Here is a 26048-nt window from a genome sequence, read left to right as displayed (position 1 = left end):
ACAGCGGTAGGATGTGGGCCAGAGGTCGACGGTGGGATAGGTGTGAACAGAGGATGATGAGGTGAGCAGCAGAGGAGCGGAGTGTACGAGGTGGGCAGTAGAAAGATAGAAGGGAGGTGAGGTAATAGGGGGCAAGGTAATGGAGAGCTCTGAAGCCAAGAGTGAGGAATTCCTGTTTCGTGTGGAGGTTGATAGGCAACCACTGGAGGTTTTTGAGGAGGGGAGTGACATAATAATAATAATAATGTTGGTATTTGTTAAGCGCTTACTATGTGCAGAGCACTGTTCTAGGCGCTGGGGTGGACACAGGGGAATCAGGTTGTCCCACATGGGGCTCACAGTCTTAATCCCCATTTTACAGATGAGGTAACTGAGGCACAGAGAAGTTAAGTGACTTGCCCAAAGTCACACAGCTGCCAAGTGGCAGAGCTGGGATTCGAACCCATGACCTCTGACTCCAAAGCCCATGCTCTTTCCACTGAGCCACGCTGCTTCTCTAAGCCCAGAGCGTTTCTGCAGGAAGATGATCCGGGCAGCAGAATGAAGAATAGACTGGAGTGGGTAGAGACAGGAGGAAGGGAGATCAGAGAGAAGACTGACACAATAACCCAGTCGGGATATTATGAGAGTTTGTACCAGGAAGATAGCCGTTTGGATGGAGAGGAAAGGGTGGATCTTGGCGATATGCTCAGTGAATACCATTGATTAATTGATTAAGGCAGGGGAGGGGCAGTATCTATTGTAGCTCTCTCCTGCCTCTGCTGTTCAAATAGACATGCTTTATTTATTTTCTTTCCTTCTGTTTTATTTAATAATAATGTCCTAGGTTACTTATCATTTTACAAATAGTTGATTACTAATTTGAAACTCTTACAAAGTTCAGCCCTTGCACAGATGTGAACCACATATGTGGCCCATCCACAGGAATGAGTTTGATATGCCCATTCTAGACCAAATCCATGCCAAAGTAATGTGGAGCTCATATATTTCCTCATCTATGCTGCATGAGTTGTGTTTATAGAAAGACCAGTTGCCATATTGTCCTTGAGGAGCCACTTTTTTCCAATCACTCCATTCTCCATACTCCTCTCTGGTTAGCCTGGGGGCAGGGTGGTGGGGTGAGAACTCAGAGAGCTCAGGAATACAGAGGAATCAGGAGCTGATGGCTTGTTGCAGAAATGTCATTATCAGATGAATTTGTTATTACAGTGGTCAACATGGCAAGGTATTGAGGCAGCCAGAAGATTTTTGTTGCAAGTAAAGTTATCCAAAACTTGTGCAATGATGCAAAGTATCAGCTCAATTTTACTTTTGCTTTTATTTGTTCCTTGTAACAGCTGAAGACACCTGGATTGAAAGATGTGAATTAGATTGTAGTGGGTCCATTTGAAATGAAGAAGTTTTCTTCCATCTGTGGCTTTTATATTTGATGTGGGGAGAAAATCATTTCCTGGGCTTTCTGCACTTGAACCTCAAGTTATGTGGCCTAATACTTCACGGGCATGTTGGCTGCTGGGTTGGAGCTGAGTCAATCAATTTTCACAAACTCAGTAAATTTGCTATTTTTACCTGCTTGATTTTATTTTTTTTTACTTGATGGAACATATAGATCTAAATTTTCTTTAACCCGAAACCACTTTCCTGAAGTATTAGATTTGATCCAACCTGTAGAAACCTGAATCTGAGAGACTAATCAATAAGGAAAATATCTTGTTATACCCAGGTGCATTTCTATTTCTAATGTTCCAGCAAATAGTTCAAGTGTTGATTTTTCGGGTGCTGTATCAAGAAAAAGAATCATTTGAGGCACATCTGGGGCACAGTAGAATATGTTTTAAACATCCTAAGGCTTAATCTATGTAGAGTACAGTTAATTATAATTACTTTTTTAGTGGCATTTATTAAGCACTAATGTGCTATGATTGGATAAAAGATAATCAGATTGGTCACAGTCCCTTTCCTACATTAATCAATCAATAAATGGTATGCTTTGAGCACTTTACTGTGAGCAGAGAGATCACTGTACTAAGCATTAATGAGGATATAATGGAGTAGCCAGACATGACCTTAGCCCTCAAAGAGTTTATAATCTAGTGGACTCACAGCCTTAGGCCCATTTTACAGATGTGGAAACTGAGGCTCAAGTTAAACAAGTTGCCCAAAGTCACATAGCAAGCCAATGACAGAACTGGGACTAGAACCCTGATCATTTTACTCCCAATATCATGCTCTTTCTAGAAGGGCATGCTGAACCCATTGTGTATAGAGCACTGCTTTGGAAGTAGCAGTCTGCCACTCAAATGGCAATGAATGTGGATTTTCTGTCTCCCAACCTTGTCATTCCCTGATGCATCCCACTCCCTGAGAAGGACCAGGTGAGCAGAAGTGGGCAAGAAATTGTCTTAGCTAGAAGGGTCCTGGATTGAGGTAAATGCTAACCTAGACCTCTGACCTAAACCTATAACCTAGACCTCTATGTCTTGTTGAATGTCAGGGGGTTTTGAGGAAAGCTAAAACAAGAAGGAATGGAAGGGAATTGAAGACTATATTAATGAGTTAATGGAGGATCCCTTGAGTTAGAATCTGCTCAGAGTCTTAAACTCAGGATTCTAAGAGTGTCTCGATGAAATAAATGGTCTTTCATTTTACAGGTTATTCCAAATAAGTGACTTCACATTTTAAAGCTCGATTTCTTAGAACTATCAATGGCTATTATATGTTCCTGCTTGCCTCTGAATTTGTTATCCAGCCCCCTTTGATCAAATTATGAGGAAGTGATTCTTGGTATTCAATAAGTTCTTGGTATTCTGAATTTAAGACAGGAACAAAACCCTTGATATTAAGATTGATTTGATTATGAATTAACCTCTCAAAGTGAAGGAGGGGAGAAAGTATACCCATTACTTGGGGCCATAAAAACTAGACAGATTGGAACACTGGAGAGGCTATTGGCAGAAGAAAGTTTAAGGAAGAATGGATGACCAGCTAAGTTTTCCCAGTTCTAGTTTCTTTGGTTTGGCAATCAGTACTGGGATTAGTTAGCTAGGTCACCAGGAACAAATAGCCCTGAAGGAACGATAACAGACTGTAAATTCAGCTGCCTCTATTCATGCAGCAGACCCCAAAAAGAAGAATTCAGGATGGTCTAATTGAAACCTTGCTAGAATAGTTAAATTGATTCCATTTTGAAAATCTATGAAGATAGGAAAAAAACCTCCCAAGAGTAGCAATAGATATTAGTGGGATAATAGACTGTTGTAGAAAACCAAGTGCTTCCTTTTATAGTGTAGCTCATAGGTTAATTGTGAAATTTGTTTATTTTTACTTATCTTAATCCTTTGACCAATCTTTAGTTACTGAACTGATTAAGGCAGAAGTTCATTTCAGAGACTTCTGAAACATTTTTAACAACATTAGTTGGTTTGTCTGACAATGTTTTTCTTATGGAAGTAAATCAGACCTCTACATGTTGGCTCACATAGCTCTGACTAGGTATTCTGTACACATCAGGTGTTCAGGACAGACCTCCAGGATTTTTTTGGAAGGCAGAGTATGAGGCTAGGAGTCAGAAGATGTGGGTTCTACTTCTATCTCTTCACTGTGAACCCAGTGAACGTGGTCAATTCACTTAATTCTCCAAATGCCTGCTCTCCCTGACCCTTAGATTGTGAGCCCAAAGTGGGATAGGGACTTTGTCTGATTTGATTAGCTTGTGTCTACCTTGGTGCTCTGCATGTAAGTGCTTAATAAATATTATTCATTATATTATCATTATTACTATTATCATTAGTAGTAGTAGTAATGTGTTGCCTCCAAAGATCTAGGTTACCATTTGAATTTAGGAATTTTCCATTAACTGTCAATTTAAACTTAGTAAACTGTAATTCAGAGACCAAAGTGTGCTGGTAATTTCTATCCATACAGCATATCTATGTATCTAGATCTCTACTGTATGACATGTGTGTGTCTGCATGTATGCCTATATGTTCTAATTTAATTCTTAGGGCAGGACGATTAGTATGTTCAAGAAGAGGGTGGACTCTGGGGGTGTTTCCAAAATTCAATTATATCAAAAAATATGAAATTTAGGAAATCAAATTGCATAATAAAACTAGGTAACACTTCAAATAATTGGCTTATTCTTATGAATTCTATAGTGCCCATCATTCCCACTACAATAAGTGTCACTAATAATAATAATAATAATAATAATGTTGGTATTTGTTAAGCGCTTACTATGAGCCAAGCACTGTTCTAAGCGCTGGGGTAGACACAGGGGAATCAGGTTGTCCCACGTGGGGCTCACAGTCTTAATCCCCATTTTACAGATGAGGTAACTGAGGCACCGAGAAGTTAAGTGATTTGCCCAAAGTCACACAGCTGACAAGTGGCCGAGCCGGGATTCGAACCCATAACCTCTGACTCCAAAGCCCATGCTCTTTCCACTGAGCCACGCTGCTTCTCTGTAATACTGCTTACAGTATTACACTAATACTGTAATAAGGTTAGCTGAGTCATAATTCCTGGAGCTTAAGCATCCTGGGTTTGCTGGCTGGTCTCTTGAATCAACCCATGCCCTTTCTCTCCTACTTGCTCATCATTCCTACCAATCTCCCAATCTTTCTCCAGTCTGCTCACCCATGACCAATCACCTCCTGTTTCTCTTATCTGCAAATTCTCCTTCCATTTCCAGTCCACACTCTCCCAAATCTTTCTGTTCTCTCCTTTGTCTTAAACTGGCCATAATTCTCTCTCTCCTTATCTTCTTTTTGTACTGTGTCCTATCATCTTTTTCCATTTCCTTTTTATGTATTTCCTGTGTCCCATATCCTTTTTGGTTCTTTTTCTCCTTTCTTAACTCCAATTTCTTTTTGTCCAACTTTTTCTGTTTCCCTTGCCCTTTTTTTCTCCAGTTTTCATTGTTTTTGATCAATCTTATCTTGTTTTCTCCTCCATTTCCTCTTTTCCTCCTGTTCTTTTCCTCCATTTTATTTTTTTCCTCTTCTGATAGCTTAATATAGGATGCAGCACTTAGTTTTTTTTATTCAATTGTATTTATTGAGCACTTAGTGTGCAGTACTTTGTGCAGCACAATACTAAGGGCACTTCTTAAAGTTTGATATCTTATTTAGGTTTAGATTACCAGAAGCCTGCAATATTGTCAGTTCCTGAATTGAACCATTATATATTTTTTTTTAATTTTAGTTTTGTACAGCTTTCATGAGTAACTGTCAGATTTGTGATTTGAGGAGGAGATAGTTAATTTGGGAAAAAATAAGGTTTGTTGGAAAGTGACCACATTATTGTACGGCTAATATTTCTTTTTTTCATTTTTTCTATGTTTTGTAAATTGTAAATTCTAAACTTATATGAAGCCTCTGAGAATTATTTTCTCATGGGGAAATAAAATTGCCTCCATTTAAAAAAAAATGAAAAAATGAACCCCAAAGTTTATTCCTTCATTTCATTTCTTTAGGCACATTTGTTTTATTTTGGTTTGGGTTGCATAAAAAACTAATGAAGGCAGAGCAATCCTACTGCCTAGAATCCAAAAATATTAGCATTTGGGAGGAGGAAGAAGGAAAGAACATAAAGGGTTTAGTTGCTTTAGGGTATATTTATTTCCTCAGGACATATGGGTTACTGCCATTGGTGCCAGTAGGGTCTCATACATGTGCATCCAAGGAAAACTAGCTCCAGCACTGGTACTTAACCCATTAGTTTTCACCCTTTAACATTTCTCAAAATGCAAGAAATCAAATGCAAAAAACCCCACAAAAAACATTAGGATGTCTGGCACGTATCCAGATGTGCACTGAGACCTGCATTTTACTTCTCCCTTAAAGCATTAAGAAATATCACAAAGAAAGAACATGAAAGCTACTGATATGCCTTTAATCTCCCTTGTGATTCCATTTCTTTGCAGAAATACAAAGAGTATGAGAAAGATGTTGCAATAGAAGAAATAGATGGCCTCCAGCTTGTTAAAAAGCTTGCAAAGAATATGGAGGAGATGTTTCATAAAAAGTCTGAAGCTGTACGGGTAAGTAGCATTGATTTTGTTGTTTACTATTCTATGTTTCAGTTTCTTCCTTTTACAGGACAGTATTGCCTCAGTAATTGTAATTGATGATATAAAATCTTATATTGTCCTTCATATTTAAAGAAGATCCCACTGAGTGACAGTGAAGTTTACATAGAGGTGCCAGTGTGATTGAAAAGGCCATTGAAAGACCCACAGTCCCACCTGCCCCTGCACCCACACAAAATTTTCTTTGCTGAACTGAATTTACTGTTTGCAGTAGTTTGCCTTGGTTTTTGTTTTGCCTCTCTGTCTCACAATCCCCTCCAAGTTTCTGCTCAAAACAATCTGTTCCTTGCTTGATTGCAGTGCAGCATGCTGTTGTGTTTGTCTAAGTTGCCTCCCAGTTTTCAGCTGAGCTGTTGTATTATGCACATCTCCTCCCTCCTCAAAAACTACCAGTAGTTGCCCTTCCATCTACACATTAAGTAAAATTGTCTCACCATCCGCTTTAATGCACTCAGTCAATTCTCTCCTTCTTACTTCCCCTTGTTCCTCTCCTGCTACAACTCAGCCTGCTCACTTTCGTCCTCCAATGCCAACCTACTCACATGCCTAATTCTCGCTTCTCTTGTTCTTTCTTCCTCACGTCCTCTCTCCTCTCTGGAACTTCCTTCCCCTTCACATCTGGCAGTCCACTGCTCTCGCCATCTTTAAAGCCCTACTAAAATCATATCTCCACCACAAAGTCTTCCCTGACTAATAGCTCAACTCCCCACCCTACTTCCCTTCCTACTATGTGTCGCCTATGCACTTGTGTCCTCACCCTCAAAACATTTAGGCACTCATCACCTCCCCTCCCTCATAATATTTTTTATACTAAGTTGCTTCTCCCTACCTAAAATTTATTTTAGTGTCTATCCCCACCTCCTGCCCCCCGCCTCAGTACATTGCATGAGACCAGGGATTGGGTCTATTTACTCTCTTGCATCCTATGAAGTGCTTAGTTCTCCACAGAGAGTGAAGCACTCAGTCACTACTATTGTTTGGTTTTCTTAGATTATATTTTACTGCATCTCTAAAGACTTCCCTTTATCCCCCTTACTTCAGTTGTCCCATTTCAGCTTACCACATAGCAGCTATTTGGGTATTCTATTGTCAGTCATTCTCCTCACATGCCCCACCCAACAATGTTATGTCAGGGTGAGCATAGTTTTGAGTCTAAATATGATTGATTGATTAGTGGGCTGCCTTTGTATGAGGACATTCTTGGTTTTGATCCTGTCTTGCCACTTGTTGCCGAGGTGCTGATGGAACAGCTAAGTAATGCTGATGGAACTGTTTAAGGGGTCTTATATGGTGTTTATGATGTATTCAGGTCTCACAACAATATAGAAATGTAGATAATAATAATAATTATAGTATTTGTTAAGTCCTTATTATGTGCCAAGCACTGTTCTAAGCACTGGGGTAGATACAAGGTAATCAGGTTGTTCCACATGGGGCTCACAGTCTTAATCTCCATTTTACAGATGAGGCCACTGAGGCACAGAGAAGTTAAACGGTTTGCCCAAGATCATACAGAGACAAGTGGCAGGGCTAGGATTAGAACCCACTGCAGCTCTGTAGAACTTCAATCTGCTCTGAAGCCTGGTGCCAGTAGTCTACATACTCTTTCTTATAGTTTCCCAAAGGTTGTTCTGGCCATCTTGATTTGGTTTTCTACTACCTTTTCTACTGTTCCATCATTGAACGGTGTGCAGCCCAAGTAACAATTCTGGAATGACATTGATTTACATAATAATAATAATTAATTGTGGCATTTTGTAAGCACTTACTGTGTGCCAGGCACTGTACTAAGCACTGGATTGGATACAAACAAATAAAGATGGACATAGTCCCTGTCCCACCTGGGGCTCACAGTCTTAATCCCCATTTTATAGATGGGGTAACTGAGGTACAAAAAATTGAAGTGACTTACCCAAGGTCACACAGCAGACAAGTGGCAGAGCCGGGATTAGAACCCAGGTTCTTCTGACTCTCAGGCCCATGCTCTATCCACTAGGCCATATTGCTTCTCTAGATATTACCAAGGAAGAACTTAGTTTGGGAGTAATAATTATGTTGGTATTTTTTAAGCGCTTACTATGTGCCGAGCACTGTTCTAAGCGCTGGGCTAGATACAGGGTAATCAGGTTGTCCTGCGTGAGGCTCACAGTCTTAATCCCCATTTTACAGATGAGGGAACTGAGGCACGGAGAAGTAAAGTGACTTGCCCACAGTCACACAGCTGACAAGTGGTAGAGCTGGGATTCGAACCCATGACCTCTGACTCACAAGCCCGTGCTCTTTCCACTGAGCCACGCTGCATAGTAAAGTTTCTCTGGCACAATTGGACATTATTCTATTTTTTTTTCAGATTTATCAATCTGTAGTCCCAAACTGACCCTTCAGAGTAGTTTCTGTTTGTCTTCTTGGATGTGTGTGTTCAAGAGCCTCAAGGGAGGAACCATATCTTCTACTTTTATGGTGTGTTCCCAAATATATAGTATAGTGCACTGCACACAATAAATGTTCAATAAATATGATGATGCCTCTGGGACACAAATCATCTGCTTATCGCAACTCTCGAATGACCATCTCTAGGATTTTCAATGATGCACATAATCTGTTTAGCTGTAAGTTTTCTTGAGGGTTGGAAATGTGTTCTAATACCTGCTCCTGGACTCCTTGTTGTATCATCAGTGTAGTGGTATAAACTGAATACGACTAAGTGATCAACTGATGCCTCTCTGCCCCGGGCATATAAATCTATGGGGTTGAAGAGCATGATTTCCCTTACACTAAAAAGAGTGAAGCCTTTAGCTTTTTTTTTTTTCAGTACTTAAGCATGTGTCAAACAGTGTTCGAAGCACTGGGTTAGGTACAAGTTAATTACATTGGATGCAGTCCCTGTCCCATATGGGGCTTACAGTCTAAATAAGAGGAAGAACAGGAATTTAATCCCCATTTTGCAGTTGAGGAAACTGAGGCACAGAGAAGTTAAGTGACTTGCCCAAGGTCACCCAGCAAGCAGTTGGCAGAGCCAGGATTAGAACTCAGGTCATATGACTCCCGGGTCTGTTCTCTTTCGAGTAGGCCACACTGCTTCTAGTACACCTTTCCCCCCTCACACCTCCGCCATACAGCCTCAGCCTAGTGTGCCCCTTGGAATCCCTGCTGCATCATGGGAAAGCTTCTCCTCATCCATGACTTATTCCTGACCCAGTTACTGCTCTTCCTAGCCATCACTGAAGCCTGGCTCTTTCCTGATGACACAGTCTCTCCTGCTGCTCTCTCCAGAAAGGGCCTCATCTTCTCCCAGTCCCCAAGACTCACTGGGAAAGGGGGATGGATTTAGCTTCCTTCCCCCAGTGCCACTTGCACAACAGCTCATCTCCCCCATTCCTTTCTTTTCCTTCCTTTGAAGCCCATACCTTCTGCCTCTACCATCCACTCCAGTTACTTATTATGGTTATCTACCACCACCGTCCCCCCACCCCCTGCCCAGTCCCATCCTGAAACTTTCTGAATCATTTTGATCCCTTTTCCACATTCCTTCTCTTTTTCCATCCCTACATTGATCCTTCGAGATTTCTATATGCATATGGATGTCCCCAATGATGTTTCCACTGCCTGCTTCCTCTCACTTCTCAACTATACTGACCTCCTGCTCCACCCCTCCTCATACACTCACCAGCTTGGGCATACACTCGATCTCATCACCTCTAATCACTGTACATCTCTTCCTTCTGAAATCCCTCTATCTGATCACAATCTCCTCACCTGCCTTGTCTCCCACTCACCCCCTACCTGAAAATCTGTCCTGTTCCCCACAGAGACCTCTGATCTTTCGACCCCACGCAGCTTTCTCAAGTCATAATGCCCCATTTAGTCTCCATACCTAAACTACCTTCTACCTTCTCTTGATGACAGATGGACACCCTCAACATATCCTTTTCTACTGAATTCAATTCTTTCATTCCTCTGTCCCTCTCCCAATCTCAATCCAGTAACCTGTACCTCTGGATCACCTCCACAGTATGCTTCCTCCATTCCTGTGCATGAGCTGTGACATGCTTCTGGCAGATATCCAGAAATCAGGCTGATCTCATCTCTCTGCCTTCACCTCTGTCCACCAATATTATTTCTCCATCCTTATTGACTCCCATGTCAATTGCTTGTGCCAGCTGTTTAAATAAATGAATAATTTTGGTAATTGCCAAGTGCTGTGATAGATACAAGCGAATCAGGTTGGACACAGTCCCTGTCCCACATGGGGCTAACAGTCAAAGTTGGTGGGATGTTTAACTTCCTCCTCTAACCCCTAGTCCCCCCAGCACATCCTTCCTCCCAATCTCTTACCCTTATTGCCTTTGTTACATACTTTATTGATGAAATTGAAACCATCAGGTGTGATCTCCCTAAAATATCCCCTGCTCCTCTCTAGTCCCTCTCTCCTCCTCCCCTTCTTCACCTCCTCCATCTTTCCCAGCTGCATCTCAAAAGGAGATCTCCTGTTTCCTCTCAAAATCTACCCCTGCACCTGCATCTCTGACCCCATCACTTCACACCTTATCAAAACACTTGCCCCCTCCCTTTTTCCCAGCTTGACCACCATTTTCAACTGTTCACTTTCCAGTGGCTTCTTCCCCACTACTTTCAAACATGCTCATCTATCTCTTATCATTTAAAAAAAACCTTCTTGGACCCAGTGGCTCCCTCCAGTTTTCACCTGATATCCCTCCTACTATCCCTCTTCAAACTTCTTGAATGAGTGTCTACACCCACTACCTCTTCTTCCTCTCCTCCAATTCTCTCCTTATCTCCTTCCAATCCAGCTTCCATCTACTTCACTCCACAGAACTTGGCTTCTTTAAGGTCACTAATGTCCTCCTTCTTGCCAAAGCCAACAGCATATACTTCATCATGATCTTCCTGTACCTCTCAGCTTCCTTTGACACTGTGGACCACCCCCTTCTCCTGAAAACATTATACAACCTTGCCTTCACTGACCCTATCCTCTTCTGGTTCTCCTTCTCAGTTTCTTTCTCAGACTTCTCATCTGCTTCCCATCCACTGCCTTTGGGAGTCCCCCAAGGATAAGGCCCCCTTATTTTTGCTATCCACCACTCCATTGGAGAACTCCTTCACTCCCACGACTTCAACTTCGGATGATTCCCAAACCTACCTCTCCAACCCTGACCTCTCCCCTTCTTTGAAGTCTTGCATTTCCTCTGCTTTGAGGACATCTCAATTTGGTTAGCCTGCCAACACTTCAAACTTAACATATCCAAAACAGAACTCCTCAGTTTCCCACCCACACCTTGTCCTCCCCATGACTTTCCCATCACTGTGAACAGCACTGCCATCCTTTTTGTCACCCAAACCCGTAACCTTGGCATTATCCTCAATTTATGTCGTCCATTAAACCCACATATTCAGTCTGTCACCAAATGCTGTCAATTTGACCTTCATAATATTGCTAAATTCTCCTTTTCCTCTCCATCCAAACTGCTACCACATTGATCCAAATGCTTATCCTATTCCACCTTCACTTCTGCATCAGCCTCCTTGCTGACCACCCTCCCTCCTACTTTTTCCCAGTTCACTCTGCTGCCTAGATGATTTTTCTAAAAAGAATTCAGTTCTTTGTCTCCTCACTCACAAAAACCTATAATGTTCATCCATTCATCCATCTCCATATCAAAGAGAAACTCCTTACCATCAGCTTTAAAGTGCTCAATTGCTCACCTCCTCCTATCTTACCTCACTGATTTCCTATTACAACCTAGACTACACACATCACTTCTTCAATGCCAACCTACTCATTGTAACTCTAACTTGTCTAGCTCACTGCCAGTGCCTTGCCCATATCCTCCCTCTGGCCTAGAACTCCCTCCCCTTGATAAGTGAAGATCACTACTCTCTTCACCTTAAAAGTCTTATTAAACTCACATCTCCAGGAGGCCTATCCTGACTAAGCCCTTATTTCCCTTATGTTCTGTGTGGTTGGGGGTGTCCAGAGGTCACAGATGTAAGCACATAGATGAGAAAGAAGGGAGAGGGAACTGGGGAAAAAGAGGGTTTAGTTAGGGAAGGCCTCTTGAAGGAGATGTGACCTTTCTTGGCAGTACCTAAGAAAGTCACCTAGCTATGAAAAATGACAAAGCACTTGGCATCCTGGCATACTTGATGAGATCTACAAGGATGAAGGAGATACACTGCTTGAGCACTTATGTAAGCTTTTCCTCAACACATACAACATTGAGGTGCTGCTACAGGATGTCAAAAATACCAGTATTTTCAAAAAATGGAATGATTAGAGGGCCACAATGCTTGTGATACCACACTGCTTTCCATTCCTGGTCATGCTGACGTCCTCCAGGACCAGCTACTGAAGATGATTGTTGGTGCAAGGTCTCAGAATCATTCATTCATTCATTCATTCAATCATATTTATTGAGCACTTACTGTGTGCAGAGCACTTGGAAAGTACAGTTCGGCAACAGATCATGATGTAACCTCAGACCACAGGGTGGCACAACTGATGTTATCCTCACAGGACATGAAATAAGAGAAAAGTGCAGGTCTCCCAAGAATTCTCTTCTGGTTTCATAGCCTTCACTAAAGTATTTGACCCCACAAATTAATCTGGGCTCTGTCAACTGCCTGGTAATTTGGCTATTAACAAAAACCAAATTGGATGGGACTATAAAAATTACAGAGAATTAAGCTAGTCAGTCTCACAGAACTAAACCTAAAATAGTAAAAAAAAAAAAAAAGAACAGAATCAAAAGCAGGAAGCAAAGGCACAAGGAATTTAGAGCATTTGTAGACTATCCATATTTCCTTATCAAATTCAAAGAATCCAAATTTCATATTGCAAGGGTGATATGAACCTGGCAAGACTTCATGTAGGTGCTCCATGTGGGCAGTGAATGTGCCGCTTATTTTTTCTGTACTTCCCAAACACACTTCACTTCTCTGTGCCTCAGTTACCTCATCTGTAAAATGGGGATTAACTGTGAGCCTCACGTGGGACAACCTGATCACCCTGTATCTGCCCCAACGCTTAGAACAGTGCTCTGCACATAGTAAGCGCTTAACAAATACCAACATTATTATTATTATTATCCTTAATAGTGTCTGTTTATTGTGGTAGTGTATTCTCCCCAGTGCTCAGTACAGTGCCCTGCACACAGTAAGCGGTCAATTAAAATGATTGACTGACTGATTAGTACAGTGCATCGCATCAATGCTACTACTAAAACTACTACTACCACTACTAGTACTGACTGCTTTGGGGATTTTACTTGCAGAGATGTTATTTAGGGTTTTATGCAGTTATAAGTTATTTTTATACACAGGTATATTTACTATAGTACAAATTAAGGTTACTAGACACCCATGTATGAGGGTTTGGCCTTTGATATCTTGTCCCATTTTCCCAGAAAAGTCTAGCTTGCTGGAATGAATGATTGAACAGCATTTGAGTGTCACAGCCCTGCCTTTCCACAGGTGTGCAGGGTGGGTGAAACTGGACTGCAGCTGGTGTTCCGTAGTCTCAAAATTGAAATCTGTCCACCTAATTATATATCACGTTGTTATCCATTAGCCTTATTTTTAAAAGACTTTGGATTTCTTCTGTAGTGTTTTAAAAGGCCTAGAAATAGTTGCTTTAGCTTATCATTATCATCAATGGTATTCATTGAGTGCTTACTGTGTGCAGAGCACTGTAATAAGAACTTGGGAAAGTGCCATACAATAGAGTTGGTAGACATGTTCCCTGCCCATAATGAGTTTCTCTTACCTTACTTCATCGATTACTTATGCTTAAGAACAAACAGTCTGACTTTTAGCCTCAGAGGATTATTTTAGAATTAATGGAATAAAGGAGGAGGAGTTTTCGGGAGAAGACACTGAAAAAACTCTAACAAAAGCTCTGCCAATGATGGGCATGTTTTGCAAATTGTGTGGAAGCTGCAGCATTGCCACTGAAGTTATGTACTCTTTATTCCACTAGTTGAAAACAAGATAACCCCTGGAGACAAAATAATAGAGGAAGAAGCAGACTAATAGCTTTCAGATCTATGGCCATTTATATTGTGTGTGTGTGTGTGTGTGTGTGTGTGTGTGTGTGTGTGTGTGTGTAGGTAGCATAGATCTCAACTCTGTTGGGGTATTAGATGAAGAAAATGTTGGGGCTGGTTCTTTTTTTCCAAATGTTTTGCATATATTGTAGACATAATGTGAACGGCTAAGAAATAAAAAAAGAACTGCTTTTCTTGAATTGGAATGTCCCAAATGTTAAAATCAGTCAGAATTCTATGAAATACATGTATATTTACCAAAAAAATGAATATGGTCCTTTAAGAGTAAGCTTTGACTTCAATAACATTTGTTTTAGCCAGTCCTCTGAAACATGGATGGTCTTATTTTTCTAAAGATTTTTAAGTTAAAAATAAACCTCAAGCCAGTCAAAGTTTTGTTTGGAAGCAGTAACATTGTTGAAAATATGCTTAGTTCACATTGAGAGATGTATAGCTTTATTGGAAACAGTTACAAGCTATGTGGTCACTTAAAATGTTATGAGGTGGCCGCCAGAAGAATCGTTTAGCTACTTATTTGTGTTGAGGCTGAAAGAGTATTATCATTTTTTCTTGCTGTAATAATATTGTACTTCTAAAATAGGAAGAATTGCAGTTTGCAAGTGGTAGTTGTGAGTTTTGAAGTTATATGTTTTGAAAAATTTTCAAATCCTTATGGCTTGGTGCTGGTTTTACACTAGGCTCATCTCTTCTTGTGGTGTGCAACTAAAATGAGTTCATCTAAATGGGATACTTTTTCCATGCCACCCACTGAGAAGATACTCTCCTCAAATGGTGCTGAAATAATGACTTTTAATATTTTTTCATTCAACTAAGATCAGCTACGTCTCTACGCCAAACACCACACTTTATAAAGCTGATTCACCCAATGTAACTCATGTGAATCAGGCAGAAAGAAAGCCCACATCTTAAAGGTAAACAAAAACTGTAAACAAGACAGTGGTACCACATCTGGAAATAGGGCCTATATCAATTATTGGATTAATAGAGAGGAGGTCAGTAATATCTCTGAGAAAGGAATCTTTGTTCCAGTTGAAAGACAATTAAGAAAAAAATGGCATGTAATGACTATGACACATAATGACCAATTATGTAAATTTCAAACAATGCATTTTATTTGAAACATTTAGCATAATGAGTAATCAGCAACTGTATTAACCCCGCAACTATTCCAAATATATAGCCTATTGCATTGATCTTTTTTTTTAATAACCCGTCAGCTTTTTCTTAGCTTGTTAATCAGTGTTAATCTTTATTCTCTTCATTCTGACTTGATTTCATGTTTTTTCCTCAGCACTTTTCCTGGTGATTAGTTGATTTGGAGTGATTTTATCATACTCATCTGCTCTTCAGATTATTCTTCAGTATGTAATTATCCTATCACAAAAAGCCCAATTTTCATGCTGTCAGATATCTGAAGTAAATGGGAAACCCAAAGTGCCATACTTATTATGTAACCTTTGTCATCTAGTTAGTAATGGGCTATATGTAACTTTATTTTTCATTTTTACAAATTGCAAATAACCTAGCACTAATAATTGTTATTAATGTAATGGAACTGTCATTGATGGTTCACTCCTTAATATTTTCTCACTATTTTCAATACTATTGTTAGTAGGTGAGATAACTTTTCAATTCTTCTCTGGGAATGACCATAAAATGTTAGCTTTGCACTAAATTAAGATTGATACAATGATATTTCTGGTTTTTGGAGCATTAGGAACTATTTTTAAAACATTTAAACTCACAAAGCTTTCAGGTGATTTTATCCAGCACTTTAACTAATTTTTAAATCCCTTTCAAAAAGGAAATGAAATCTACATACCCCTTGCTCATTACTGCTTCAAGTGTTACTTCCCATGTTCTTTTGTATTCCTAGGTTATTGAGTTTATGGTTTTAACTTTGAACTAGGAAATCAAATGTGGTCATCCTTCAGTGGAATATGGAAACACTGACACACGGCCTAGTGAAAAGAGCATGAGCCTGGGAGTCAGAGGTCCTGGGTTCTAATCCACGATCTGCCACTTGTCTGCTGTGTGACCCTGGGCAAATAATTTACCTTCTCAGTGCCTCAGTTACCTCATCTGTAAAATAGAGATTAAGACTGTGAGCCCCCGGTGGGACAGGGACTGTGTCCAACCTGATTACCTTGTACCTACCCCAGTGCTTAGAAAAGTGCTTGGAACATAGTTAGAGCTTAACAAGCACCATAATTATTGAGTCAAAGTCAGGACCTGTGATGTTAGTGCTGGTGCCTTGTCAAGTCCTCCATCCTCTGAAGTTCATAATCCTAAAATTATATCATAGTTCATAATCCTTAACAAGTAACTTAATCCTAAAGTTCTCTAGGGAACTTGGGAGACATTGAATCACAGAGCATTTCCTTAAATCATCTCTAATCACTGGTTTCCCCAGTCATTTCCTTTGTCTTTAAAATCATAAACTACAGTGTTAGAAGTATAAATATTCTAGCGGAAAGGAGAATCACTGAAAGGATTTCTCATACTACTGAGCAAGTAACTTTTAAGTAGACATTTTGGGAGCTAATATGTTGCAATATATCTAACTCTTTGTGTGAATGACTATAGATATTATTTAGGATGCAGGTTAGTGCGTAGCAGGCCGTTTGTAAACAGCCAAAGCAGAACAGAGTTATTTACATTTATCCAGGAAATTTGTGACCATTTGAACATCCTCTGGAATAATCCTGCCAAAAAGACTATGCAACCCGCCCCCCCTCCCCCCTACACAGAACTAACACACGCACACGAGCAACTGGGTGATTCGAGCAAAGGCAAAGGCTTGTAATCAGTATGGATTGTCCATCCTACCTCTCCGCATGGTCCTAAACCCATGAGGAAATTTCAGGACCCTTAGTTTGCTTGGATTCATTCTTGAATCTCCTACTTAGAGAAGCAGCGTGGCTCAGTGGAAAGAGCCCGGGCTTGGGAGTCAGAGGTCATGGGTTCGAATCCCCGTTCTGCCACTTGGAAGCTGTGTGACTGTGGGCAAGTTACTTCACTTCTCTGGGCCTCAGTTACCTCATCTGTAAAATGGGGATTAACTGTGAGCCTCACGTGGGACAACCTGTTTACCCTGTATCTAGCCCAGCGCTTAGAACAGTGCTCTGCACATAGTAAGCACTTAACAAATACCAACAGTATTATTATTATTATTATTACTTCACCTACTCCCCATGCTTCAAACTCCTTGATTCCCTGACCATCCTTGGCTCTCCCCACATTTAAAGGCTTCCTGTAATTCCACTTCCTCCATCAAGTCTTCTTTTCTTAATTTCCCAAAGCCATAAAAATTCATGAACCACCTTTGGCACTTATGAATCTGTACCCATTGTTAGCACTCTTGTGTGTATATATGTCTATAGTGTTGTAAATTCAATTCTTTGTTTTGACTACTCCTGTAAATATTTTTGTTTCCCTCCCAGTTAGAGTGTAAACTAATTGTGGCCAAGGAACACCCCTTTTGTCTATTCCCAAATGTCTAGTACAGTGCACTGTACCAAATGGGTGTATAATAAATACTATTACCACTATTACTAATGTAATAATACTACTCTATCACTACCAACATTACTACTACCCATACCAGAAGTGGTATGATATTCCATTAGGCTGACTTTCCAGCATCAGAATTGTCATTTTATTTCCCAGAAGTTAAAAAAAAAGCATTAATTCAGGTTATTGGGTAGGTGACAACCTTTTGTGTACATTTTCACATTTAAATAATTCAGGACTTTATTTTGCAAATGAAGGAAAAAAAGACTACCTGAAAGAACATAAGCCGAGTCAGTAACATATCTTACAACCAGAGTTCAGCCAACATAAATTATTCCCTTGTCATTTTCTAATTTTTTATGGAAATGAGTTGGAAAAGATTAAAATAAAAATCTCTGAGGGCTTGGGAAGAGGATGGGAAAGTATTAAACCTTAGACAACATTGAAACTGATTTGGAAACAACATAAACTTAGCTATAACTAAATATAATTCCATAGTACCTACTTCCTGGCAATTTTAATAAAATAGTGAATATAATGCTGTAAAAAGAGTATTTTACATGAAAATAAATGTAATGGGAAAAGTGACGATAGACTAGTTATTTTTTTTTTACGTTTTTCTTCCTCTTGCTACCTGCCGTTCATTGGGGAACTGGTTCTTATTATAGATGTCCTGTGAAAAGTAATTGCTGTTGTATAGTGATTCAATTTCAGTGCGTTCACGCAAGAGTTCACAAATAAGGGTTTATCTGGAGGAGTCTTCGACTTTAAAGCTTTTTATCATAAAATTCCATACACAGGAAGGCATTTTTTCTGAGTGACGAATATCAGTATTTGCATTTAATAAACATTTACAATCATAAAGAAACGTATTTTTCACGGTTGATGTTTACACCAATCTTCAAAACTCCTAGAGGATACTGTTTAGCAGATTTTATGAGTCTATATGTTGTAAAGTGTTTGTGAGCAAACACAATTATTTATAATTATGTAATGACATAAAAATACACATATGAGATATACAATACACACACACACACATATATATGTGAATACATACATATACATACTACATATTTCTCCATCAGTGATATTTATTGAGCAGCACTGTATTAAGAGCTTGGGAAAGTACAGTGCAACAGATTGCAAACCCATTCCCTGCCCACAACAAATTTACAGTCTAGAGTGTGTATATTTCTATCTATATACACACAAACATATAGTATACACGATAAACACACTCACATATAGTATAATGGGCAAAGGTATGGAAAATTCTACACTGGTAAATATGGGATATTACCATTGACAGTAGTGTTGTATGTACAAATTCAAATTTTCCAAAGTGATCAAATCTTTAGGTTTATTGTAAATATTTCTTACCTGCTTACTGGTTACACTACTTTATCTTGCCGCTGCCTCCTCACCCATGTCCTGCCTCTGCCCTGGAACTCCCTTTACATTCATAGCTGACAGACCATTACATTCTCCACCTTCAAAGCTTTATTGAAAGAACATCTCTCCCAAGAGGTCCTCCCCAACTAAGCGATCATTTCCTCTTCTCCCATTCCCTTCTACATCTACTTGGATTTGCACTCCTTTATTAACTCCTCCCTCAGCATTTATCTACCAATCTGTAATTTATATTAGTGCCTGCCTCCCCCTCTAGGCTGAAAGCTCCTTCTGGGTAGGGAATGAGTCTACTAGCTGTTATATTGCAGTCTCCCAAGTGCTTAGTACAGTGCTCTGCACACAATAATAATAATAATGTTGGTATTTGTTAAGCACTTACTATGTGCAGAGCACTGTTCTAAGCGCTGGGGTAGATACAGGGTTATCAGGTTGTCCCACATGAGGCTCACAGTCTTCATCCCCATTTTACAGATGAGGGAACTGAGGCACAGAGAAGTTAAGTTAGTTGCCCACAGTCACACAGCTGACAAGTGGCAAAGCTGGGATTCGAACCCATGACCTTTGACTCCCAAGCCCGGGCTCTTTCCACTGAGCCAGGCTGCTTCTCTAAGTAAATACATAATAAATATAGTTGATGGATTGAAAAGGGATTTTCAAACACTCATTAGCAAAATATGTTTTCTGATTTCAAATGCTGCTAAAAATGTTTCTTAATTTCATGATGGAAAAATGTAGAAACATTAAGAGCTTAAAGCTTTCCAAGACCATATGCAGTTTTCAACCTTAGTGTCTATTGTGGACTTCTATCAGTCTTTTCACTCGACCACTGCTCATTTCTTATCCTGTTCCTAAAAAATGTTTCACTGAAATTGGTCAAAGCTTGCTTTGGAAGAATCAGTGTTAACAGAGGTGTAAAAGTCAAGAGACAGAAATATTTTTCAAACACTCTAAGCTCTGTGTAGGCTAGTTTTGGCCTGGCCACCAGAGCCCTTGAGCTCAAGCTCGGTAGACACAAAGCCAAACTCAGTCTGTCTTAGGTTTGGGTGCTTCCCTAAGTCTCTCATAGCACTCCCCATTTTGGATGAAGGGGGACATTACTTAGCCCAAAGTGAGCCAGGCCAAAGTGGAAGTAAGGGTCCTTGTGACCCATGGAAGTTGTCCCATGGGCTGTTCCCATAGACGGTTGTTGTCCATGCTGTTCTCCCAAGGCAACCCCACATCTGTGACAGTCATCCTGAATGTGAGACCCTGGGATACTGTCAGTTTGGCCTGGCTCTTTTCCAGGTGGGCGGAGCATCTGTGGCTACCTTGGTCAGTACCTGGCTCTGGCTGGGCACAGAGTTGACTGGTTTAGGTATGGATAGAAATTGGGATGGGGCTGAACCAGGCCAGGCTAGGTCCTGGATTTCTGTCCCACACAAGCTTGTAAGACCAAGATCCATTTTCTCCACTCCAGAATGTCACCAAATCCTGAAATCATGATGTCAAGTAACCCTCCGCCAAGTGTGAAAAAGGTGAGGAGCTAGTAGTAAGTTGAAAAGAACTTATATCCTTCCTGAGTTTGGAGCAGCTTCTAATAATGATAATGATGATGGCATCTGTTAAGCGCTTACTATGTGGAAAGTACTGTTCTAAGCACTGGGGAGGCTACAAGGTGATAAGGTTGGCCCACGTGGGGCTCACAGTCTTAATCCCTATTTTACAGATGAGGTAACTGAGGCACAGAGAAGTAAAGTGACTTGCCCAAAGTCACACAGCTGACAAGTGGCAGAGCTGGGATGTGAACCCATGACCTCTGACTCCCAATCCCGTGCTCCTTCCACTGAGCCATGTGAGACCAGTGAAATCCATTGTATCACTAAAGGGAGAGACCCAGAGATTCCCTTCCTCCCTAGCAGTATGAGATTTGGAACAAAGGGCAGGGTCAAAATATCCAGTTCCCTATGCCTAGTCCTGCAACTCCTCAGCACTAGGGATTTGCGGCTTGGAATAAAAGTCCCATGTATCAGGACTTTATAAGCCAAATTGTGATGAGTGGTCACTTTAAGTACATTTTTTTTTTGTATAGAGAACTATTTATTTCTATGGTGGTCTGTTTCAAAGTCTAAATCATCTCTTCAGCAAATTAGATGGCAGCAACCCCCCCCAATCCAGAAGAAACTTTTAAATCGGCAACAGAAACTGGAATTGTTAAAGTTCGGAGGAGATCTGCAAACCCTGCTTTATGGATCTGGGTGGAGATCATGTACAACTTGGTGATTTTCGTGGAATTGACCCCAAACCCAGCAATACTTGGCTGAAGTTCTCTTGAAAACATTTAGGATGGCTTAACATCACATATTACACCGGAGCTGAGTAATTCTGAATTTCTGCTATAATTTGAACAGCTCCCCATTCCAAGGAGCTCCTTGCTTAAAGATTCAGGGACAATTCCTGGAGTACTTCAAGAAAAACCATAGATAGGACCACTACTTCTACAGATTCTGTTTTAAGAAAATGTCTGCCATATAATCATACCCATTATTACAAGCCCTGGCTGAGGTTAGTTTCTCCAGATCTTCACCCTAGGACTTGGCTGCCTAGAGATTGATAATGGAGAAGCTACTGGGGTTCCAAAACACTAGAAAGCAGAGGAGATAATCATGTTTTTCTCTAACCATCAACCTCCTTGCTCATATCCTTCCTCTGCCCTGGAACACCCTCCCCTTCATAATCAACAGATCATGATGTTCCCCATCTTCAAAGCCCTCCTAAAATCATACCTTCTCCAGGAAACCTTCCCTAACCTCTTTTTCTCACCCTATTCACCCTCCTTTCTGTGTCACATATTCTTTTGGTTCTGTAGTCCTTAAACATTTTGATGTTCATCCCACCCTCAGCTCTACAGCACTTATGTAAATATCCTTATACTCTGCTGCTTCCCTTATCTGTAATTTATTTTAATGCCTGTCTCCTTCATAAGACTGTAAACTTCTCGAAGGCAAGGATCATGCCTACCAACTCTGTTGAGGTGTACTCTCTCCAGAGCTTATTACAGTGATCTGCACTTAGTAGGTGCTCAGTAAATACCAATGATTGATTATGTGGTGAACCCCAGTGTCAGTATGATGCTGGGCTGAGTTTCCAAATCAGATTTCATGTGGTGTCCCCTACCTCATGACAGAGAAGGAGATGATATATTTCTTTGGAATCTTCGTGGTTAATGTTGGCATGTTTAAATCTCTGTAATTGTCAGAGCTCTTATCTGTTGTATTAGTTTCTGCCTTGAGAAGCGGTGTGGCTTAGTGGATAGAGCACAGATCTGGGAGTCAGAAGGATGTGAGTTCTAATTCTGGCTCTGCCACTTGTCTGCTGTGTAATTTTGGGCAAGTTATTTCACTTCTCTGTGCCTCAGTTACCTCACCTGTAAAATAAGGATTAGGACTGTGGTCCTGTGTGGGACAGGGACTGTATGCAACACAAATCCCAGCTCTGCCACTTGTCAGCTGTGTGACTTTGGGCAAGTCACTTAACTTCTCTGTGCCTCAGTTACCTCATCTGTAAAATGGGGATTAAGACTGTGAGCCTCACGTGGGACAACCTGATGACCCTGTTCTACCCCAGCGCTTAGAACAGTGCTCTGCATGTAGTAAGCACTTAACAAATACCAACATTATTAAATTGCTTGTTTCTACCCCAGCATTTGTCACGTAGTAAGGGATTAACAAATACCACAATTCTTATTATTATTATTCACCTGAGGAATTGAGGAATTGAGGATGGAGTTGGAGTGATTGACAGAAAATCGAGAAGCTAATATATTTGAAGGTTGCTCCAATTGAAAGGTTATTGAGATGAAATTCACACCCAAATATTATTTTAGCAGACAAGGCAATTCTTTCATTAGGAAAAGGCCAGCATTAGTAACCAGATAATTGTTATATTTTTTTCTAACTGTACTCTATGGGTAGGATGCTGAATATAATTAACTTGATAATTATAGAATATTTTTACAGTTAAAGTGGAATTCTCATGTTTGTCTTAATATTTACATTTGGCCATGAATTACCAGGTGCTTCTAGCATAAAATCTAGCTTCATTGGTGGGCAGGCCTCCAAGATGGGAGGGCAAAGGAAGCCTAAGAGAGCATAAACCCCTGAAAATTCCCTGCGGAATACTGCATCAGGAAACTGGTAACAGATCTGTTGCCGACTTGTTCATCCCAAGCGCTTAGTACAGTGCTCTGCACATAGTAAGCGCTCAATAAATACTATTGAATGAATGAATAAATAGCCTTATAAATGGGATAAAGGTACCTTTCTTCCCCATCGCTCCCTCACAGTTCCCCAACAAAGCCCGCCTTTCTCAGCAGCTCTGGTGAAATTACTTTACTCATGTTGTGTGGAGTTTGGAAAAAAAATGTAGTCTTGGATCCAAGTGAGATGTTATTTTTAATATTGTTTTCTATGTGTATGCACTGTGAATGCACATAGTGCACTATTTTATTCCATATAGAATGATTTCCTATTACTTTGGTCAAGGCCAGCATGGCTCGAGAAGTCTTGAGAAGGCTAATGGCCACTCAGCCTGCTGTATAAAATTACAAAGCAGACCCTGATTTCCAACCTGCCTAGTAATTATATCCCATCAATGCCCTACAGCTCTCATGGAGACATTGACCTGCTCTGCTGTGTTCTCTTACGATTTTGCCCTCTGCAATTAAAAAGGCTAGGTGAACATTTGCAAGCATCATATGCTACTTTGTGTAAACAGCAGTGAAAAAAGCAACAAACTATTCTACAAAGAAGTTTGATGGTCCCATCTCAGATTTTGAAATAGGTTTTTTTAAAAAATCCCTGACTAGGTGAAAAAATAATAATGCCATTTAATTGATACTGCTCCTGGAGAGAAAGAAATCTTAAAAAACATTTGTGGGTGGAATGAAATTATGGTGAATCAACTAAGTGGCACCATAAATAGCTCCAAATGACAGAATAAAGCAAAAATAAAAAGAGCATTGGCTATAATTGTATAAATTTCTGGCAACAAATTAAAGGTTTTCAGCAATATTTTTGTGTGCCATTTAGTATTTTTAACTTTAAATGTTGCTAGCAGCTTTGGGTATAATTTGATTTTTTTTTCCTGCCTACTCTGACCTATTTCCCATATGGAGGTGATGAGCAGCTGGTCCCCAAATATAAGGAGGTTATTTACATTTCCTAAATTAAGTAATGTGCAAAAAATGAAAAGGGAGTTAGTAATTCATTGACATTTCATTTATTCCACATTCAGGGGAATGATACACAGCCCTTGAGAGTAATAACAGTCTTTGTTAAAAATCAGCTGGGGTATCCATTATTGTACATCTCCAACAGATCAGGCTATTTAAGCATAGAACACACAATGTTTTGTAACACCAGGGATAAATATCTACTTTGTTTTTTGCTTCCATATTTGCCAGGGGAGGGAGAAAAATCAGATTACCCATCAATTAAAGTTAAAGAAACTCAAATGAGCTGGCAATATATAAACATTGATTTTGTGTAATAGTTTTTTATTGCCATTTCATCAAATCATTAAATCAATCAAAAGTATTTATTGAGCACCTACTGTGTGCAGATCACTGTCTAAGCACTTGGGAGAGTACAGTAGAATTAGACATGAACACTGCCCTCAAGAAGTTTATAATCCAGTGGAATAGTCAGACACTAAAATAAATTCCAGATAGAGGAAGAAATAAAGCTATGCATATAAGTGCTACAGGGAAATGTGGGTACCCAAATGATTAGAAGTTAATCGGGGAAGGTTTCCTTGAGACGATGTGATTTTAGACAGACTTTGGAAGAGGAGGGCATTCCAGAAAAGTGGTGGGGAGGGTGTGAGCAAGAGGTTGGCATCTGGAGAGAGGAGAGTGGGGCTCAGTGAGTATGTTATCTTCAGAGGAATTATAGTCCTTTAAGTTTTGTTAAAAGGAGATTTGTGGACTTTGGAGAGTGTGGTCTCAGTGGAGTGAAGGCAGCAGAAACCAAATTGTAGAGGGTCAAGAAAGAGTTTGTTATGAGAATTTATCAGGAAACCATCAGGTGTCATCTCCCTTTAATCTCCTTTGCACCTCTCCAGTCCCACCCTCTTCCTGCCCCCTCTTTCACTCTATTATCTTACTCAGCATTTTAAGAGATCTCCAGCCTCTTAAAACCTACACCCTTCGCCTGTGCCTCCATCTCTATCACTTCTCACTTCCCTCCCTGACCATCTTCAAGTACTCACTTTCCAGTGGTTCTTTCCCACTGCTTTAAGACATGCCAATGTATCCCCCATTGTAAAAAATCCTCCCTTGACCCCACGACACCCTCCAGTTATCGCCCATCTCCCTCCTACTATTCCTCTCTAAACTCCTTGAGAGTGTTGTCTACACTCACTCTCTCAAGTTCCTCTCCTCCAATTCTTTCCTCCAGTCTGGTTTCCACCCCCTTCATTACACAGAAATATTCATTCATTCATTCATTCATTCAATAGTATTTATTGAGCGCTTACTATGTGCAGAGCACTGTACTAAGCGCTTGGAATGTACAATTTGGCAACAGATAGAGACAGTCCCTGCCCATTGACGGGCTTACAGTCTAATCGAGGGAGACAGACAGACAAAAACAATAGCAATAAATAGAATCAAGGGGATGTACACCTCATTAACAAAATAAATAGGGTAATAAAAATATATACAAATGAGCAAATGAGCACATTGCTGAGGGGAGGGGAAGGGAGAGGGGGAGGAGCAGAGGGAAAGGGGGGAAAGGGGGCTTAGCTGAGGGGAGGTGAAGGAGGGGCAGAGAGGCAGCAGAGGGAGCAGAGGGAAAAGGGGAAGCTCAGTCTGGGAAGGCCTCTTGGAGGAGCTGAGCTCTCAGTAGGGCGTTGAAGAGGGGAAGAGAATTAGTTTGGTGGAGGTGAGGAGGGAGGGCATTCCAGGACAG

General features: G+C 40.4%; 1 protein-coding gene across 2 annotated transcripts in view; it reads left to right on the top strand.

Annotated features, from left to right (window-relative positions):
- Positions 1-26048, top strand: part of CACNA2D3 (calcium voltage-gated channel auxiliary subunit alpha2delta 3) — a 1019762-nt gene that overhangs the window by 220561 nt on the left and 773153 nt on the right. For both annotated transcript variants that reach the window (XM_029052259.2, XM_029052258.2), the window contains exon 3: positions 5927-6043. In XM_029052259.2, coding sequence (XP_028908092.1) covers positions 5927-6043 — 117 coding nt within the window. The remainder of the gene's footprint in view (positions 1-5926; positions 6044-26048) is intronic.

Source organism: Ornithorhynchus anatinus, chromosome X1, assembly GCF_004115215.2.
Source record: "Ornithorhynchus anatinus isolate Pmale09 chromosome X1, mOrnAna1.pri.v4, whole genome shotgun sequence".
NCBI lineage: Eukaryota > Metazoa > Chordata > Mammalia > Monotremata > Ornithorhynchidae > Ornithorhynchus > Ornithorhynchus anatinus.
The sequence above is the reverse complement of the archived record's forward strand: the minus strand, read 5'-3'. Positions and strand labels throughout refer to the sequence as shown.